Source organism: Somniosus microcephalus, chromosome 33 (genome assembly GCF_052327205.1).
Source record: "Somniosus microcephalus isolate GS21.2 chromosome 33, FLI_Smic_1.0, whole genome shotgun sequence".
NCBI lineage: Eukaryota > Metazoa > Chordata > Chondrichthyes > Squaliformes > Somniosidae > Somniosus > Somniosus microcephalus.
This window is the reverse complement of record NC_141019.1, coordinates 29,985,500-29,999,757: the sequence shown is the minus strand read 5'-3', so window position 1 is coordinate 29,999,757 and position 14,258 is coordinate 29,985,500. Positions and strand designations below refer to the sequence as shown.

The 14,258-nt window shown below is 40.9% G+C and overlaps 1 protein-coding gene across 3 annotated transcripts in view; it reads left to right on the top strand.

The window, feature by feature from the left end:
* LOC147097075 (electroneutral sodium bicarbonate exchanger 1-like) overlaps positions 1-14,258 on the top strand; it is a 197,199-nt gene that overhangs the window by 164,175 nt on the left and 18,766 nt on the right. For all 3 annotated transcript variants that reach the window (XM_085972875.1, XM_085972873.1, XM_085972876.1), the window contains exons 16-20: positions 1,404-1,565; positions 1,991-2,104; positions 5,340-5,501; positions 6,053-6,304; positions 13,430-13,498. In XM_085972875.1, coding sequence (XP_085829001.1) covers positions 1,404-1,565; positions 1,991-2,104; positions 5,340-5,501; positions 6,053-6,304; positions 13,430-13,498 — 759 coding nt within the window. The remainder of the gene's footprint in view (positions 1-1,403; positions 1,566-1,990; positions 2,105-5,339; positions 5,502-6,052; positions 6,305-13,429; positions 13,499-14,258) is intronic.

Below are 14,258 nucleotides of genomic sequence, written 5' to 3'. Positions count from 1 at the left end.
TTCGGAGGAAGCTAGATTAGACAGACAGGGTAGCAAATGTTCTATTAATTTATCCAGCTTGACCAGGTTGTTGTGCTTTCTTATCAGGTTTCCCAGGAGACTAAGGTGTTGATACAGATTGGCACTGGACAAGAACCCTTCAGAAAATATACCACGCTGTCCTTTTCAGGGCAAACGTACAAAAGAAAGAAAAAAAGAAAAGCTTTGCTCTTTAGATTGTATGGTAATTACCTGGGTTAGCTCTGACTTCCTTTTGGAAAATGGGTGTTAGATTGGCCAGCTTTCAATGGAACCCTCAATTGTACTTTCTCGGGCCTCTTCTGTTTCTTCCTCATTTTCCTCAGGATCCCATCAGGTCCTGGCACTTTGTTCTTCAGCTTAATTTCTTACTTTCCTTTTAAATATTGCATCCCTCGTCTCACTTTTAACCAATTCAGGATTTACCTCCTCCCAAATATCCTCTTTTGTGAACATTAAAGCAAAGTACTTGTTAAGTATCCCCACCAATTTCTGCTTGTGCTCTACTAACTCACTATTCTCTTCACTTGGGGGTTCCGCCTGCTGCTGTCTCATTTTATGCAAGTTATTCAAAAATTGTGCCCATGTTGAGGTTGCTTCCCAGTTTCATTCGGTTTAAGAAATTTCGCTGCATCATTTTATCCCGTCTGTACTGCGTAGATGCTCACCGAGCTCTGAGTTATCATGTCTCTTGAGCAGAACAAATTAGGCAGTCTGAACAGTTATTCGTCTCCTATGGTGCAAGGATCCAAGACAAACTAGTCTGTTAGCAGTAAACTGACAAATGGATGGTAGAGGGTATCCTACACTGCTAACACCTTTCTGAACAGAAGCCTGGGGCAGGTTAAAGATCATTCCTGCCATTCCATGGCTGCTTCCAGTGCATCTCTTAATGAGATGCCAATTGATAGCCTTATGAAGTAATCCAAATACATTTATAAAACACCAATATTTGTATATTAAATAAGAGTTGAACTCTCACTATACACAAAAACAATAAACTGAACTCACTATATACAGATTGAGTTGGAGAGGAAAAGGATATCTAAACGTGGCAGCGTGCAAGGCTGTGAATGATTTAAATCCTGGTGTTAGGAAAAGCAAATTGCCAGTCGGGGTCAGGTCAGAGCTTTTATGATGTGTGGGATGGGTAAGGATTGTGTCGGCATGCCTCTGACAGTGATGTCCTTGTGTGACGAAATGTCTTCTAGGATGGTTGTCCCAATATGATCCTTTTTTCCCATCAAGTGGTAACCTGGTGCAGATTGCTCCAGTGGTGTGTGGAGGATCCTATCCACCGAAGAAGCCTATTACCATGGCTCTCCATAAAACTAGTACAATGCAACATTTTTAATATGATCTGTTTTCTGCCTTTCATCATCCAGGACTGTAGGGCATTTCATGGTGAATTTGTTGGTCCTTCATGTGGACACCATGGACCATACACCCCAGATGTCCTCTTCTGGTCTGTTATACTATTCTTTTCTACATTTGCCCTGTCAGGGTTCTTCAAACAGTTTAAAACAAGTCACTATTTTCCAACTAAGGTACATGCAATCTGTTTCTCCAGCTTTGTAAAAATAATAATTTTCTAGAGTTTTGCAGGTTGTGTTTTTGTAGGGCAACACAGCTTTAAAAAAAAATCTCTTGGTCTAGTTTGCCAAGTATAAGGTGCAGCTACTGAGTAGGAGGGCATGTAGCAACCTGCTCCTGGTAATATGTCATCTTATTATAACTATATAGGTGATCACTGGGCAGAGAGTTTTAATGGAAAAGGGCTACACCTGTTATAAATGATTTGTTCCTTCAAATGTAATTTCTTTTTGGCAAGGCAGATTTTTTTCCTCTGGTTTCGTCCACTGTTATTACACAAAGCTTATGAATACATCATGCATTTGTATAACATTCTTCTGTTTATTATGCTAAGGGAGGCGTTAACCCTGTTCTATTAATTTACAATATTTACTGGCAGGTGCGATCAATGATAAGTGACTTTGCTGTTTTCCTGACGATCTTGTCCATGGTTCTTATTGACTATGTCCTGGGAATTCCATCACCAAAGCTTCAAGTTCCTAGTGTCTTTAAGGTAACAAAATAATTTGGAGGATCCTTCGAGATACTCAAAGTAAATACTTTGCTACTTCAAGAGATTTGTATTTGAGATTTTTATTTTATTACATATGAATATGTATATATTATGTATATTTTTAAAATAATTGTTATATTAGCAATCTTAATGAGATGTTGAAGATTCTAAGGGATATGGATAAACTGAACACAAGTTCTATTTGAAGTAGTCACACCCTACAACAATGAGGCATGCACTGAAGCTCGAGAGGAGAACTGACATTTTAGATTTAACTTCTTCGCAGACAGTGGTGATCATCTGAAACATTGTCCATGGAGATGGATTCAAGAGGGAACTGGATACATAGAATCATAGAATGGTTACAGTACAGAGGGAGGCCATTCGGCCCGTTGAGCCCGTGCCGGCTCTCTGCAAGAGCACTTCAGCTAGTCCCACTCCCCCGCCCTTTCCCCGTAGCCTTGCAAATTTTTTTCCTTCAGGTACTTATCCAATTCCCTTTTGAAAGCCACGATTGAATCTGCCTCCACCACCCTTTCAGGCAGTGCATTCCAGATCCTAACCACTCGCTGCGTAAAGTTTTTCCTCGCGTTGTCTTTGGTTCTTCTGCCAATCACCTTAAATCTGTGTCCTCTGGTTTTCGACCCTTCCGCCAATGGAAACAGTTTCTCTCTCTCTCTCTGTCTCGACCCCTCATGATTTTGAACACCTCTATCCAATCTCCTCTCAACCTTCTCTGCTTTAAGGAGAACAACCCCAGCTTCTCCAGTCTATCCACGTAACTGAAGTCTCTCATCCCTGGAACCATTCTCGTAAATCTTTTCTGCACCCTCTCGAAGGCCTTCACATCCTTCCTAAAGTGTGGTGTCCAGAATTGGACACACTACTCCAGTTGAGGCTGAACCAGTGTTTTATAAAGGTTCATAACTTCCTTGCTTTTGTACTCTATGCCTCTATTTATGAAGCCCAGGATCCCGTATGCTTTTTTAACCACTTTTTCAACCTGCCCTGCCACCTTCAATGATTTGTGCACATATACCCCCAGGTCTCTGTTCATGCACCCCCTTTAGAATTGTACCCTTTAGTTTATATTGCCTCTCCTCGTTCTTCCTACCAAAATGTATCACTTCGCACTTTTCTGCGTTAAATTTCATCTGCCACATGTCAGCCCATTCTACCAGCCCGTCAATGACGTATGAGGAGAGATTGGGTCGATTAGGCTTATATTCGCTAGAGTTTAGAAGAATGAGGGGATCTCATTGAAACGTATAAAATTCTAACAGGACTAGATGCAGGAAGGATGTTCCTGATGGCGGGGGAGTCCAGAACCAGGGGTCACAGTCTAAGGATAAGGGGTAAGCCATTTAGGACGGATGAGGAATTTCTTCACCGAGAGTGGTGAACCTGTGGAATTCTCTACCACAGAAGGCAGTTGAGGCCAACTTATTAAATATATTCAAGAAGGAGTTAGATATATTTCTTAAGGCTAAAGGGATCAAGGGATATGGGGCGAATGCAGGGATAGGGTACTGAATTTGGATGATCAGCCATGATCTCTTTAAATGGCGGTACAGGCTCGAGGGGCTGAATGGCCTTCTCCTGCTCCTATCTTCTATGTTTCTTGAAGTCTATCACTATCCTCCTCACTGTTCACACAGTGCCATCTGCAAATTTTGAAATTGTGCCCTGTACACCCAAATCTAAGTCATTAATATACATCCAGAAAAGCAGTGGTCCTAGTACCGACCCCTGGGGAACACCACTGTATACCTTCCTCCAGTCCGAAAAACAACCATTCACCACTACTGTTTCCTGTCACTTAGCCAATTTTGTATCCATGCTGCCACTGTCCCTTTCATTCCATGGGCTTCAACTTTGCTGGCGAGCCTATTATGTGGCACTTTATCAAATGCCTTTTGGAAGTCCATGTACACCACTTCAACTGCATTGCCTTCATCTGTTACCTCATCAAAAAAATTCAATCAACTTAACAAATCCGTGCTGGCTTTCCTTAATTAATCCATACCTGTCCAAGTGACTCTTAATTTTGTCCAAGATTATTGTTTCGAAAAGCTTCCCCACTACCGAGGTTAAACTGACTGGCCTGTAGTTGCTGGGTTTATCTTTACACCCTTTTTTGAACAAGGGTGTAACATTTGCAATTCTCCAGTCCTCTGGCACGTATCCAAGGAGGATTGGAAGATTATGGCCAGTACCTCTGCAATTTCCACCTTTACTTCCCTCGGCATCCTAGGATGCATCCCATCCGGTCCTTGTGACATATCTACTTTACGTTCAGCCAGCCTTTCTAGTATCTCCTTTATCAATTTTTATCCCATCCAGTATCTCAACTACCTCCTCTTTCACTGAGTTTGGCAGCATCTTCTTCCTTGGTAAAGACGGATGCAAAGTACTCATTTAGTACCTCAGCCATGCCCTCTGCCTCCATGCATAGGTCTCCATTTTGGTTCCTAATCAGCACCACATATAGATATTTGGCAGAGAAAGCAATTAAGGGGTATGTGCAAGAGTAATGTATGGTATTAAACTTTGGAACCGGCCAGGTGAACTAGAATGGTATATCTCAGTCCTGCATATACGCCTCTCTATATCCTGCCCAATTGACTGTCATGAACATTTTGATTCCCTGCTATGTCCTAGGGTTGCCTGTCATTTGGTCTGATGTCCTTCAGGATCCTTACAGCTCGCAGAAAGAAATATTTGGTCTTAATATTTAAACTATTTTAACATTTAGTTGAACAAGATAACCATATTACAAAAATGGGATGTCATTTTATTTGAAAATATATTTTTTAAAAAGCAAAAGAATGACTGCCCCCAAACTATTCGTCCTGTTTCACTGCTTCATTCAATTAAGGAAAGTAGATACCACCACTGAAAGCAACATGGCTGAGGCCAATATTTTGAACAGTCGGGTACAAACAAAGAATAAATCGAAGATTACAATGAGAGCCACTTTAACTCCAGCAGAACAATAATTACAATTGAGTTCCACTTAAAAATTGTAATTCGCTCTGATTTTGGGTGTCTATTTTGAGGATTGACTGTAGCAGTTTAATGAGATGTGCAAAAGTAACCACATTAATGTATAATGTCCTTGGAATACATTGCTAATGAGCGGGTAGAGGATTGCACTGATATCAGTCAGTTGTGGAATTGTTATTGAAATTTAAAAACAAAAAAAAAATCCTTGTACTGTGCGCTTTTTTTTCAGCCAACAAGAGATGATCGTGGGTGGCTAATTAACCCCATAGGCCCAAATCCCTGGTGGACAGTCATTGCTGCCATTATCCCAGCTCTGCTCTGTACCATTCTTATCTTCATGGACCAACAGATCACTGCTGTCATTATAAACCGGAAGGAGCACAAACTGAAGGTGTGAATTCCTCCTGATTATTAATAATCTTCCCAAGGAGTTTTTGTTGAAAATGGATATTGCAGATAACATTATGTTGCACAGTTACATCTTTAATTACTTCAACGTATAATAGGTTAGTACTTTGCATCATATATACAGACGTAAAATGGATCCACTGCAAAATCAGTGTAGCACACATACAAAAACTGCAATAACAGAAAATGCTGGAAAAACTCAGCAGGCCAGGCAACATCCATGGAGAGAAAATAGTGTCAACGTTTCGGGTCAAACCCTTCGTCAAGACTTGACAAAGGGTTTGACCCGAAACGTTGACTCTATTTTCTCTCCACGGATATTGCCTGGCCTGCTGAGTTTTTCCAGCATATTCTGTTGTTGTTTTGGATTTCCAGCATCTGCAGTATTTTGCTATCGTTATAAAAACCGCATCTTGGTCTTTGTATGTTTTAAGTTGACTGTTTTGGATTGTAACACTATGCTGAAACTTGAGGCTACTAAATTAACCTGCCACAACTTAGAGATTTCAAGTAATTAGTTCTTTCTCTCCACAGAAAGGATGTGGCTATCACCTTGACCTCATGATGGTGGCTATAATGTTGGGTGTGTGTTCAATCATGGGACTGCCCTGGTTTGTAGCTGCAACTGTTCTCTCCATCTCTCATGTGAACAGTTTGAAGCTGGAGTCGGAATGTTCAGCTCCTGGTGAACAGCCAAAGTTCCTTGGCATTCGGGAACAGCGGGTCACCGGTCTTATGATCTTTGTTCTTATGGGCTGCTCTGTCTTTATGACTGGTTTCTTACAGGTAAGTCAACAGTGGAAGGCAACTTTTGGTAGCTGTAAATTGTGGTGAATTGTGATTTTTTGGAGGATTTATCTGCATTAGATTGTGGAATACAAACCAGGCTTTCAATTGGACTATAACCCAGGTTCTGTTTATCTTAATGTTTACAAAACTTTAATCAATTAAAAAAATTCCTGAAGTGATATACAGGAAACTTTCGTTTAACCGGAGGTTAAATGTCCGGAAAGCTCGATCTACCGGCAAAATTCAGGAGCCGTTTCCTATAAAAAAAATTTACTTCTCGTTGCTTTTTTTTTTCCAGTCAGGCTCTGCAAGGTCTAGCTGAAGCTGTTGCTTAGCTACAGAGACGCTTTTAAGCTGCGGCCGACTGTTTTGAAGCTGTTGCTAAGCAACAGGGTTTGTTGATTCACACGGAGCTCAAAAGCTCCGTATGTTTTAACATTAGCGCTGGTTTCTACGGCAGTTTTGATGGTACGGCACCAGCTCGGTCCCGTCAGTGCCGGATACCAGAAAGTTTCCTGTAACACTCAAATTTAGGATTTTGGTTGCATTGCAGTTTGTTTCTGAAGTAAGATGTCCACAACCACTTTTCATACCTTTTTAAACAGGGCAATTTTCTCATGGGATATTCATCATCATATTCTTATTGTACAAATAATCAGTGTGGAGGCAGTGTTGTGCCCGAACATCCCAGTGATCCAGTGGGGTGCAGTTTGCATCTCCTGCTTTGATTAAATTCCCAGTCATGGCCATGGGTAGGTAATGAGCAAGGCACTGAGGAGGAGGGAAGAGTGAGGAAAATCTGAGGTTGATTCACCTCTTGGTCAATTTTGAGCCCCCTCCTAGGAGACACCTCTAAACAGTAGTGGCATTGGAGCAGGCCAGAAACCCTTGCTCTAGCTGCAGGCAGTGCAAGATTTGAAAATAAAGGAATTAACGAGCTTGCAAAAAGAGTGATCAATATGTGGTGGAAAGCCGTTTAGCCCAACACCAATTATTTGTGTTGATTGGTTATCCAAAGTGGCCAGACCTCCCAGCATACCCTGTGATAATAATTTCTTCATATTGTGCTGAATTAACACTACAGGAAACTTTTTTTTATCCGGCACGGACGGGACCGACGTGGTGCCGGTTCATCAAAAATTCCGGATAACCGACCGCTGTAGTAAAAGATACGGAGCTGAGAGCTCCGTATAAAGCAACAAGCCCTGTTGCTTAGCAGCAGCTTCAGAACAATGGCCACAAGTTGCAAGCGTCTCTGTAGCTTAGCAACAGCTGCAGCCACACCCTTGCACAGCAACACATGGAGGAAGGCAAGTAATAAAAGTTACCTGAACCTACTCCTGAATTTTGCTGGTTAACCGACATTTCCAGTTATTTAGCTGCCGGTTAATCGAAAGTTTCCTGTAAATGGAATTGATACATAATTGGTTATCCAGACAAAGGTGTTTCCAAACTCCGTGGATAAACGGCATCCCACTGTAGTGCTGACTACTTCTGGTGAGAGTATACTGCATGTACCAACTACAAACATGGGGACATTTTTTTTTCCAATCGCTAATTTTGCTGAAGCTTGCTAATTTATGTTCCTCTTCTTGCCTTGTGGCCAGAGTTTGAAGTCTTCTAACCTGCTGACATCCATATTATCCTCAACTTTCAGCAATTAAAAAATCATAGACAAAGACCTCACTTTTGTGTTGTGCATTTGTGTTTACTATGGGTTAAGAAGGGTACACTGGTCCAGCTGAATGCACACAATAGCATTTTATTGTGATCACCCTTACTAAGGCAAACAAAAGTACAGGAAACTCTTGTTTAAACGGCACCTAAATATCCGGAATTCTCTATTAACCAGCAAAATTCATACTCCGAAAACAACACCACCTCAATAACCGGCACTGTTGCCGAGTCCGAGTCTCCCGCGGTGGCAGAGTTAGTCGGTGGGGGTAGTTCTCCAAACTGCCACTACTCGGCTTCTTGGCACTGTCGGAAGTTATTAGAGTTATGGATTACCCTCAACTGGCAGTACTGTACTTAATCAAGCATCTTCCACCATCCATTCACAACATTCTGTAGGTGAGTACTCAATTACTGTATACTGCACCTTTCTTGATTTTTTTTATTTTTGTTTGTTAAAAATAGCCTCGGTAGATAACCCTCTCCGTCATCCGGAATTTTTAATCAACCGGCAACACGCTGGTCCCGTCGGTGCCGGATACCAAAGAGTTTCCTGTACCTTTTACTGGAAATTGGTAGCGAGACAGAATATGCTTTTCAACGTTCTACAGATTATTTATAGAAGAACAGGGAAATATTGGTTTATTATAGAACATAAGGCCTAGCCCTCATAGCCTTGAAATACAGGCACTTCCAGGTACTTCACTTTGACCCTTGAGCACAGACTTTTGTCACACGGATGTTTTAATCTGAGTACTAGCTGATGCAAAGGAAAAGGAGAAAATCTGTTCTTTGGAGCACATATATGTTGAAGGGAATTGTTTGTATGACGAGGACAGCCCCGTGAGTCAAAATAAAACCGCCGAAGAGTAGAAGTAAAACTAGAATAAAACATTGCAGATCATGGAGCAATGCTACAGGTAAGTACCTATTGGTGGAACAAATATGTACAGTTACCTCCCCCATAAGCAACTATCCTGCACATTTCCAGACCAGAGCAGTCTTTAAATATCTCAATTTTTCACAAAAATGTTTAACCACACCGCAAATATAGTTTTGAGGTACTTGTTTTGAAGATTAGTTCACAGCAAAAAAAAAAAAAAAGTGGTGAATACAACACTTACTTTGTAATGGGAATAAAATGCTGACACACCCTTTAAATCTAAAATGGGAACCTAATCTTGCATTACTCAATCACCAAGTGATAAACTGTTCAATGTGTGATTCTTCCAGGGTGTTGTCTCTTACCTTAATTAGTTTTCCATTGATTAATTCAGTGAACTATTAATCCATGATCTGTTGTCTGCATACTCCCGGTGGAACAGTTGAATAACATTTATAAATGCTGGGCTCTGTATGTCCTCCCAGGAGAAAGAGCAGGTGCTTAGCTGATGTAATCTCAAGCTTCTGTCCATCTCGCTCAGAATTGCCACAAGCAGAAACCACACAGTAGCTCAGGATGGTGCTCCAGATTTTCTCTCATACCCCCATTGGGACATGTCTGGTCTTTGTTCAGTGCCTTCTGATAGCAGTGCACTGAGATTGGGAACTCTGCAACGTGGTGAGGACAGTTAATCATAGTAATTTCTGTCAGTAATCATCTTCAAAATTAAAAACCGTTCAAATAGAAGATGGCCCTGATATTAGCTCGGAGATGGCGGGGGAGCCGTTTTGTGTTCGGGAAAACCAGAAGACTGGCTTTCCCTCGGGTCCCGCTGAGATCGGGGGCCGGAGGGGAGATCGGGGGTGAGGGGGGGGGCGAGCGGAGGCCGGAGAGGAGATTGGGGTGGGGGCGGAGGCCGGAGGGGAGATCGTTTGTGGGCGGGGGGGGGGGGGGTGGAGGGGAGGGAAAGAGATCAGGGAGAGATCAGAAGTCGCAGCCAGGGAGTGTATAGGAGGAATAGTGAAGACTGGGGGTGGGGGAACGGGGGGAAAAGAGTGGAAAGACACTTACCAGCTGGATCCAGCAGTCATCGCCTCCCTTTAGCTGCCAGGTTAAAATGGAGATTAAATCTGAGGCATGCTGCTCATTATAATATTTAAATGACTGACCCGCCTCCTGGGAGTGGGTTGGTTGCTAACCCCCATCTCGCCTCCGTTAAAACTGGAAGTGGGCGGGTTGGGGTCGGGTTTGAGAATTAATCCTACCTGTTTTTGCGGGTTAAAATTCCCCTCTGACTCACTTTACAGGGATGTACTCTGCTATCACACCCAAACTCTCAGACTAAAAGAAAGAAAGACTTGCATTTATACAGCACCTTTCACGACCACCGGACATCTCAAAGTGCTTTACAGCCAATGAAGTACTTTGAAGGATTTGCAGATGGTGCCAAATTGGGAGGGATAGTCAATACTGAGGAGGACTGCAACAAATTACAGGAGGACATTAATAAACTTGCAGAATGGGCATATAATTGGCAAATGAAGTTCAACACAGATAAATGCGAATAGGGTGGTCACTTATCACCTTGGAGGGAGCGAGTCCAGGTGGGGTAGAGGAACAAAGGGATCTCCGAGTACAAATACACAAATCACTAAAAGTTGCGAGACAGGTTAGCAAGGCCATAAGACAAAAGGTCATCGACCTGAAACACACTTTTTTTTTTCTCTCCACGGATGCTGCCCTGGCCTGCTGAGTTTTTCCAACGTTTTCTGTTGTTATTTCATAAGAAAAGCAAATCAAGCACTAGGGTTTATTTCTAGTTGTAGAATTGGAAAATAGGAAAGTTATGCTAAACCTGTATCGAACCTTGGTTGAAGTGAATAGTATAGATGCATTTAAAGGGAGGCTAGACAAGCATATGAGGGGAAAAGGGAATCGAGGTTATGCTGATGGATTTAGATGAGGAAAGAATGGAGGAGGCTCGTGTGGAGCACAAACGCTGGCATGGACTGGTTGGGCCGAATGGCCTGTTTCTGTGCTGTATATCCTATGAACCCACAACCTTCTGATTCGGAGGCGAGCGTGCCACCACTCAGCCATGGCTGACACCTGAAATAAAATGATTTTATAATTTTGGGAGCTTTATAGGACCACTTGCCCTCAATGATTTCACAGCAGTTTCTGTAGGCAGATCCCCTTAGTTTGGAACCTTACCTTTTTCAATAATATGCTTTTACAGTGTTGTCTGATAGGATTAATATTTGTCCAATTTGCAGTATCAATATACTGGATTAAATTTAGTACTATAGTGCACTATACACTCTTTGAATAGGTGAATATTACACATGAATTAGAGCTTTTACAAGCTAAAGTAACTAATGTATTTACAATTAAATGGAAATATGAAAAAATATCAGTAGGTGCTACTGAGTAGAAATTATAATAGATAATGGATTAATTTTCCTTTTCAATAACTGCTCCTGAAGTGGAATCGTTTTTTCTGTTTGAATTATAAGTTCCTTGTTACTTGAATAGTGAATTAAATGTGTTTCATCTTTTTGTACTGCCTTTAGTATCGATGTCTTGATTGGGAGTGATGTGTGATCTGTGTAACAGAAGCCTCACGTTAGTACGTGAGGGTCTTTGGTCTAACCAAATCCTAGAACTCAATGAATTGAAGTACTATGGCAAGTTCTTATTTTTATCTATTTCAATTTCTTTGAAGTCTGGTTCAGCCCATTAAACCAACCCTAAATATAATGCAACGAACATGAATCTCAGAATAAATAGTTTAATGCCAGTGTGGAACTCAACCGAATCACGTTATACAACACATTTCTGTCAGCACATTGGATGCAAGGTCAAGTTATTTTCTGTTGCAATAAATCCACCTAATCTCTGACCTATTGGACCATCACACAAAAAACGTTCACATTGGGTTTATATGCAAACGTAGATAACTTATTATTAATTGTTAGATTGATTTTTATGAATACAAGGGCTCATTAGTTGACAGCATGAAAATCACTATTTTTATAGGTTTTTGTGATACAATCTATTTAATTCAGCATGGTGCCAACTTCTATAAAATTTGCTAGTCATTAATGAATATTAGTCCTCCACTGCTGTGATCTGCAGAATTAGTTAATCTGCTAAAATCATTACATTATGTGGCATCCAATTCAACACTAGTCTTTCCCATAAACAAAGAGCTATTGGCCCAGAAATTGGGGTCGGGGGCTTCCCGCGGGTGCAAGCCCCCGACCTACACTTAGCTAGCGTGCCGGCAGTTGACCTCTTGGCCTGCGTGGAATTCCTCTCCGAGGCCTGTCCCAGAGGCCGGCGCGCTATGCTGGCGTGTCCCGGGGGCGTAGTTAGTGCGATGCGTCCCCTGGGATCACGTGAACAACAGGCAGCCAATCGGAGCAGGGAATGCTCCATTCATAAGTCTTGACAGATAGACCTGTCAAAACGTATAAATGCTGAGGCTGTAAAACTGTACCTTCAAATAAAAAATTTTTTAAATCACACTTTGTAAATAAACTATAAATGACATTAAATAATTATTTTAAACAAAAATGTAAATTTTTGAAAAAAATAATTTTTTTTAAAAACGGAGCTAAAAATAAACTTACCTTGCGTTAAAGTATTTAAAAGTAAAAAACCTGTGGAAAAAATGTTTTAATTTTAAATAATTGACCACTTACCTTTGAAAATGAAGTCCTTACGGCTGCTTTTTACATTTCTAAAATGTACAGACTTACCCGCACGTTAAAGCCTGTTAATAAAAAAAGGAAGTTGCACGCGCAGACTCCCGCGCGCACGCGTTCGACCTATGCAAGATTCCGGCACTTCCATCGGGTCCACGCGCGAGTACTCCGTCTGTACTCACGCGTTGGGACCCGAATTTCTGGGCCAATGAGTTTCTTTAAAGATACCCAGAATGTGGCAACTTTTTAAAAATATACATCTTTGCTTTTTTAAACAGATGAATCTATAGCAGAGGTTCATCATCTAGGTTTCAGCGACACAATGTATGCCCAAGCTGACACCATCAACGTTTATGCTCTTAGAGATGAGGCTAATAATAATCTGCTGGTGGATATTCCTTATTTTTGAAATTGAAACATATTAAAGACATTGTTGTACCAGGACACGATGCCACAAAGTAATTGGACATGATTTGCATGGATGACTTCCCAAATGGTTCCCAATCTGAAGTGTACTATCTGGGAAGCTGCTGAGTGGAGATGAAGTTGTTTTGTTGGAAGAGAGGAAGGAAAAATCAGAGTCTGGATTTATCCAGACTGCTCTTACCCACTTCTTGGCAAGAACTGTCAAAGATGCAATGAGCTGAATAGGCTCCTTCTATGCTGTAAACTACTGTGGTTACAGAGTAGCCTTTGCATAGGCTTACTATTAGCCCTTCCTCTTTGTCAGATCATTTTATGTGTTGGTGGGCGGGGAGGAGGTGGGGGAAGGAAAAAACAAAATTACTTAAGTGGAACAGTAGAACAATGTGTAGGTTTCCTTTGTGACATTTCCAATCACTTTTATATTTGCAGTTCATTCCGATGCCAGTGCTTTATGGAGTCTTTCTTTACATGGGGGCCTCATCACTGAAAGGAATTCAGGTGAGAATTACATTCATAAAACTGACTTTATTCACTACAAAATGTATACCCAACATAAGTGAAATTTGTAATAGTATTTAATATTATGAAGAAAATATAAATTGATTTGTTTATCTGGACCCCAAAATATTTCAACTGCTTTGTCAAACAAGTAAATCACTTTATCTGGATGTATTATTCTGAACTTATTTAATGCTGAAATGCATAATTGTAGATTTTCAATTGTTAACATTTTATTAACTATAATTCAACTAGTTTGCAGACATTACTCCAAACAACAGCAAATGGAACAAAATCTCACTTTCATCGTATACTATATTCAGCATTGTTTTTAATGCTGTTGTGAATTAACTTTACTTCTGCCTTGTGAAAGAATGATTACTGGTTGATTTAAAATAGAGGAAAAAGACACACGAAAGCTGGAATGCTTTTTCAAGTATCATGAAGTATAATACGTCCCTGTGTATAATATGCATCCTCCAACTTGCGCAGTAAATTTTAGGAAATATTTTAGTATCCATTTATTAACCCATTCCTCTCCCCTCTCAGGAATTTGGGGAAGGTGAAAAGTTGTATTCTACCTGAAGAATTACGGTAGTTTTTGTAAATAACTTTTACATGGAAAAATACCGTATTTTAAAATCTTGTTTCTAGCTGATATACCCAGACTTCAAGGGTTAAGTTACGAGGAGAGATCACACAAACTAGGGTTGTATTCCCTGGAATTTAGAAGGTTAAGGGGTGATTTCATCAAAGTTTT